Genomic DNA, 6,148 nt, shown 5'->3' with positions numbered 1-6,148 from the left:
TACTATCTCTATACTCCAGACCAACATCCTCCTGCTAACTTCAAAGGAGGAAGGAGGAGGAATGTGAGTAAGGGAGAACTGTTTATCAGGCACCTATTGTATGGCAGACACACACTGCAGACACACGTTCCAGCCTCACTGTAACCCTGTGAAGCAGTTTATTTCCTGGATTCTTACTACTGAGGCAGTTGTGTCTCAGAGAGGCTGAGGAACTTTGTGCAGTGACTCAAGGAAGTGGAAGAGAAGGGTCCTGTCCCTGTGGCTGGCTCTGAGGCTGCTGTCGTGCCTGCCAGAGTCCTGCTCTGTGGGAGGGTGTCTCTCACCTGGTCCTAGCTTGCATGCATCAGCCCTGCTGCTCAGTCCTGTCCGACTCTGTGTGACCCCAGGGTCTGTAGCCCTCCAGGCTCCTCTGTGCATGGAATTTTCCAGGCAAGAATACTGGAGTGGGTTGCCATTTCCTCCTCCAGGGGATCTTCCCGACCCAGGGGTGGAACCCACGTCTCCTCTGCCTCCCGCGTTGGCAGGCGGGTTCTTTACCACTAGTGCCATCTCATGGGCCAGCAGTGGTGCCAACAGTTTTTAGTGTCAACTGTTTTATTTTCTTGGCTGGCTTCAACTTCAAGTGCCACAGCCCAGCCCTCCTTAGAGGGACTCCTGGAATATTCACTCCCTTCTCCACCTGGCCTCCTGCCTAGGTCCTCTCAGCCCTTGCCCTCACAGGTGATTTCTGAGGGTGGAGCAGAGCTGCTCCGGGTGCCCCTCTCCCAGGAGGACATCCAGCCATTCCTCCAGGTCCCGGACCAGCTGCTCCAGCTCTTGCACCTCTTTCTCTAGCTTCTCCAAGAAAACATGCAAGTTCTCTTTCAACCAGGTCCTCATGACCTTGATCGGCTCTTCTGGGGAGTCACTGGTCTGGTATTCAAACACCTAAAAGGCAGACACCAAGGTTGTATCTTGAGCATTTTCCTGTAGACCTCTCTTGCTGTGCTGGTTCCTACAAGTTCCCCGAGCCTTTGCTATGCTTTCCTTCTGTCCCAAGTACCCATCCCCACCTTCTCTACCAGACCAACTCCTACCTATCCTTCAAGACCCAGTTCATCAATGACACCTACAGAAAGCCTTCTCAGATGTCCTCAGCCAAGCTTAAGGTCCCTTCTTGAATATGTTACCTGGGAAGTCACAGGATTCTGGGGGTAGTTACATTCTCTGATCCTTTCTGACACCTCCCAACTTCTTCCTGAAACAGGTACGAACACCACCTCTTACTAAGGTAAAGGAGCAGAAGTTGGAATACATTTGGCTGTTCATCCCTGGGGGATGAAGAGGATGGGAGAAGGCAAGCTGTGGAGGTACCCTTGGTGTGCAACCAGCTACAGATCACGGTCCCGACTCTGAGCTCTTGGCTCCTCCCTCCACAGTGCTCCACAGTGCTCACCTGATACTCCTGTGCCCACATAGAGCACCAGGATCAGCAGTGCCAACAGCGTCTGGGGGCAAGAAGAGGAGGAGGTGAGTCCCTGGAGGGTGGACGAGCACCCCGCCTCCCTCACAGAGGGCTAGGAGCGGGGATTCACTTTTTCTATTTACCTGAGTCCCACATGCCCGCTACAAAACCCGCGGAACTGTGGGGTTAGATAACAGGGTGACCTGTGGACATTTCCTCGGCATTTTCCCTCCTTTGTCCCTGGTGAGAAGGCAGGCTGACCTTTGTTTTCATTATTTGCCTCACTTTTGCCTTTTATTTTTTGTTTGTTGTAAATGCTATCTTAAAAAGTCGACTTTATTGTGGTATAATTCACATATGATAAAACGCACATTTTGCATGCACCGTAACGTCTATACTCAGTCCGTGGGGTCACAAACAATCAGAGCGACTTAGTGACTGAAGTGTCTATACTTGAGGACTGGGCCTCCCAAGTGACTCAGAGGTAAAGAATCCATTAGCCAATGCAAGAGATACAGATTTGATCCCTGGGTTGGGAGGGTCCTCTGGCAAAGGAAATGGCAACCCACTCCAGTATTCTTGCCTGGAAAATCCCATGAACAGGAGAGCCTGGCAGTCCATGGGGGTTGCAAGAGTCGAGACATGACTGAACACACACATACCACTACATGCATGCGGAGTATCGCCCCAGTGAAGATACAGAACATTTCCATCATCCTAGAAAATTCCTTTATGTGCTTTTGCGGCCAACTCCCTCTTCCCCCGACCCTGAAGTAGGGAACCGCTCAGCTGTTCTCTGTCACTCTGTTTGCCTGTCCTGTAACTTCACAGCAATGAAATCACATATCACATTCTTTTTTGTTGAGCTACTTTTACTCAGTATAATACTTCTGAGACATCTGCTTGTTTTGGGGGTTTGGGGTTATTGATGAGTTACATTGTAGTGTATAAATATAGAATGTGTGTGTGTGTACAGATACATGTGTGATATGTGTGCTCTCAAATGGATGCCTGTGGTGTTAAGGAGTTTCTTGGTTCTAGCTGGCCCAGAATTCCATCTACCTGCAGCACAACTGGCTTTCCAGTATCTCTGCTCTCAGCCCCAGAGCAGCTGCCCTCTGGTAAGCCATGGGTGAGCTAATCCTTTGCATGCACATCCTGGCCCACAGCTGAGGAGCATGGCAATCCCCACCTGAGCCAGGGTGCTGTCAGCACACAGCCCTTCTTTCCCTCCAAGGCCTTGTCCTCCAGAGGCTGGCAGCTCCGCCTGCCCAGACTCTGCAGCTCAGCAGGACTGCTGGGCTCTGTCTGCCCTCTAGCTCTTGGCACAGCCATTGTGGAGAAAGAGTTGGGGCAACCATCCTTTCCTTTTCCCCTCAGTGACTATAGTTTTGTGTTGTCCTTTACCGTCATCTGAAAATAGTTTCTCTGTATATTTTTGTCAATTTTCTGGCTGCTTACAATGACTGTGAGGGCCAGTTTGGCCCCAGTTACTGTATTAAGGCCGGAAATGAAAGTCTACCCCTTGGGGTTCTGGTGCAGGAATTAAATGGCTTCCTGAAGACAACATTGCTCCCTGGTACTTGGGTCAGTCCAAGATAATTTAGGAGATTTTGGTGGGCATGCCAGGATCTGGGGGGGATAAAAGTGAGAGAGCCTTTTGGAGAGGTAGGCAAAGGTGGAAGGGGAGTCTGAGTCTGCGAGGGGCCCGGCACCCTCTCCTGATGGCCTTACGGTGTGGCTGGGAGGTCTCAGCACAGGATATTTAGAGACTCCTGCTTTCAAAGACAATGTGAGTTGGGATAGTGACCAAGTCAGGCAAACAGAAGTGGAGAGAGGATTAAGGCAGACAGTAGTGACCAACATTGACTTTCTTCCCAACTCACTAGATGTGGGTTGAATCAGATTTAATTTGACTTGAAATAATACATTTCTTAGGTACCTGAGTTTGTGAAGTAAGATTTAGACCGGCTACCACAAACAAAGAAGATAAAGAGATTTACATAATTTGTTTCTTTCCTGGATAGTTTTTAAAAATATATATACTAGCAACGTTATAATTGCTGTTAACTTTAAAAATAAAAATAAACTGCATAGTAACAACGTGACCGAATCTCACAGACACACTAGAAGTGAAGAAAGCCAGACATGAAGGGGCACACTGTCTGATTCTGCTCCACGAATTCATGAAATTCAGAGACGTGCAAAACTCATTTGTGATGCTAGAACTCAGAACCGTGGTTATGGGGTATGAGCTGCGAGGGGCCTTGGAGGAGTCTTGGAAATGCTCTATACTTTGATTTGGGTAGAAACTGCCTGGGTGTGGACACCCAATGTGAAATCGTTGTAGATTAGGGCACTTTTTTCTTTTCTTAACAATATTTCCTGAGACTATCTAAGAACATGTTGTTGTTGTTTAGTTGCTAAGTTGTATCTGACTCTTTTGCGACTCCTTGGACTGTAGCCTGCCAAGTTCCTCTGTTCATGAGATTTCCCAGGCAAGAACACTGGAGTGGGTTGCCAGTTCCTTCTCCAGGGGATCTTCCTGATCCAGGGATCAAACTTCCGTCTCCTACATTGCAGGTGAATTCCTTACCGCTGAGCCACCAAGGAAACCCTATCTAGGAACATAGACTGATTCATTCTTTATAATGGCTGATGAACATTCCGTGGTCTGAACATTCTTCTATTTCTTTAACTATTCCTCTGTCAACGTGCTGTACAGGATGATGTCTTGATCTGCATGCTTGCTGCTAAGTTGGTTTTTGTTTGTTTGTTTTTTGTGCTGAGTGAGGTCAAAAGCAGGGAAAACGGACTAAAATTAAATTTTACTCCTTCTCTTGTGCTGTTATGGAGGCTGAGCCAAATCATTTCTTCTCTCTGAGCCTCAGTTTATTCATTTGTAAAATGGATTTTTTTTGGACTTTGTTTTTGGACTGCAGCACTCAACATGTGGGATCTTAGTTCCCCAACCAGGGGTTGAACCCACATGCCCTACAGAAGTCCCTATAAAATGGATTTTGATATATGCCATAAGGTCTTTCAAGAATGCAAAAGCAGGGCCTCTGTAGTTGAGTCAGTTTGGAAAATACTGTGGTAAAGTTACATGGATTTCCTTGCTGCAGGACTCGTTGGAGCCTTCATTATGTGAAGGAGCTGTGTGACCCTCTAGGGGAGAAATGAGAGTGTCAGCGTTTCCCGGACCACAGAACTTACATGACTTTTCTAGAAGGAGCGTTCCTAAGGTTTGGTATTAGAGGAACACTTTTCAGCAAAAACTGCAGCACAGCCGGAGCCCCACAAGGCCTCCATCTCGCAGTGAGTTCCAGCGTAAAGAAGTCGAAAGTTGTATTAAGCGTATAAGTGAACAAATCTTTTGAAAACATATATAGGTCCATCGTGTATTGCTCTGCTTACACCCCTGCAATGGCTGCTTAGTAATCTCAGAATAAATCCTACCCCTTCCCATTGTGTGCAGCGCCCAGCTGACTGTCCCCACCACCTTTTCCGTCTTCCCTACTACTTCCCCATCTGGCAGGCAGTGCAGTGCAGGGTCACCTTGCTAAGGGTTCTGGAATCAGGGGTACCTGGTTTCAAATCCCAGTGTGTCTCTGTTGTCTGGCCTTTCCGATCTCACTTTACCCATGTGTAAATGAGTTCATAACAGTTGCCTCTTGGGAATGTCAAGACATCCAAGAGAGAGGAGTAGAAGAAGCCCCAGGCTGTGCACACCAGGCTGTGCACACAAGTGCTAACATTTTCCATTTTGACAAAATCCTATGTGAATTTTGAATTCCAGCCCTTGGAACAAAGGCTCCAGGACGTCTCCAACTTAGGTAAAGTATCCCGTTTATTTTGGTTCATTTGTTCGTTCATTCAGCACCTGTTATGCACCAAGCACTAACCTAGGCACTCAGGATACAACAGGAAGCTAACAAGACTCCCAAGTCCCTCCAGGGCATTCCTTGTGCTGGCAGTGTGAGAATTGATAAGGTGTCAGTAACGGCTTCTAGAAGAAGCTCCTGAGTCCCTGTACTATGTGCCACCAGGTTGGGCTCTAGGGAGAGTCAGCCTGAAAGCCTGTCCCTGACTTCGAGGGCCTCACAGGCTGCCGGGAGCATCCAAGGGGGCCCAGATGGGAGGAGAGCCATGTTCCCTGGTCTGGCCTCACCTGCTTCCTGTCCTCACAGCGACTTCCCCTTCTCTCGGCTGCCACTCGGCCCCTGCTGCCCACCTGGTGGACCACCATGGCCTCAGGTCAGGCTGCCTGGGTAGAAGAGGGTACCCCCACCTCCCTGGCTTTTGGTCACCAAGCATCTCTCAGGCTGTGAGTTCTGATGTCACAGAAGGCGGGGACAGTCAGGCCCCAACCCTGCACCACCCTGATGGTTAGCCCTGACTTGCTTTTCACATAAATATAAAAACAAAGACTGGAAAGAGAAACACACTGAAAGGCTATATTTCAGGATGGTGATTTTTCTGATCCTTTCTCTTCTGTATTTTCAAATCTTTAATAAAATACAAGTCTTTAAATTCAAAAATGATAAAATTTTTTTAACTGAAATATTTATTGAGATAAGTATAGATTTACCTGCAGTTGTAAGAAAGAGTATAGGAGATCCTGGATATCCTTTACTCAGTTACCTCTGATGGTAACACAGGCTATTGCTATGGATACAATCTACCAATCTTATTAGTCTCCCC

At 47.8% G+C, this 6,148-nt stretch overlaps 1 protein-coding gene across 1 annotated transcript; it reads right to left on the bottom strand.

Moving 5' to 3' along the window:
- Nucleotides 1-714: 714 nt before the first annotated feature.
- Nucleotides 715-5,693, bottom strand: SMIM23 (small integral membrane protein 23). The gene is made up of 4 exons (XM_027519940.1): nt 5,616-5,693; nt 1,436-1,487; nt 1,170-1,237; nt 715-927 (listed from the first exon to the last, which is right to left on the bottom strand). Exons 1-4 carry the CDS (start codon nt 5,691-5,693, stop codon nt 715-717), a joined length of 411 nt encoding a protein of 136 aa, XP_027375741.1.
- Nucleotides 5,694-6,148: the final 455 nt, after the last annotated feature.

This window comes from Bos indicus x Bos taurus, chromosome 20 (assembly GCF_003369695.1).
Source record: "Bos indicus x Bos taurus breed Angus x Brahman F1 hybrid chromosome 20, Bos_hybrid_MaternalHap_v2.0, whole genome shotgun sequence".
Lineage (NCBI taxonomy): Eukaryota > Metazoa > Chordata > Mammalia > Artiodactyla > Bovidae > Bos > Bos indicus x Bos taurus.
This window is presented reverse-complemented; position numbering and strand designations above follow the sequence as displayed.

Bases quoted from the DNA above. Each gene is read 5' to 3' on its own strand.
- SMIM23 (XM_027519940.1), bottom strand. From the start codon at position 5,693: ATGGTGGTCCACCAGGTGGGCAGCAGGGGCCGAGTGGCAGCCGAGAGA. The intron at 1,488-5,615 runs GTGAGGCCAGAC...TCTTGCCCCCAG, and splicing joins GCTGTGAGGACAGGAAGCAG to ACGCTGTTGGCACTGCTGAT. The intron at 1,238-1,435 runs GTGAGCACTGTG...TACCTGTTTCAG, and splicing joins TGTGGGCACAGGAGTATCAG to GAAGAAGTTGGGAGGTGTCA.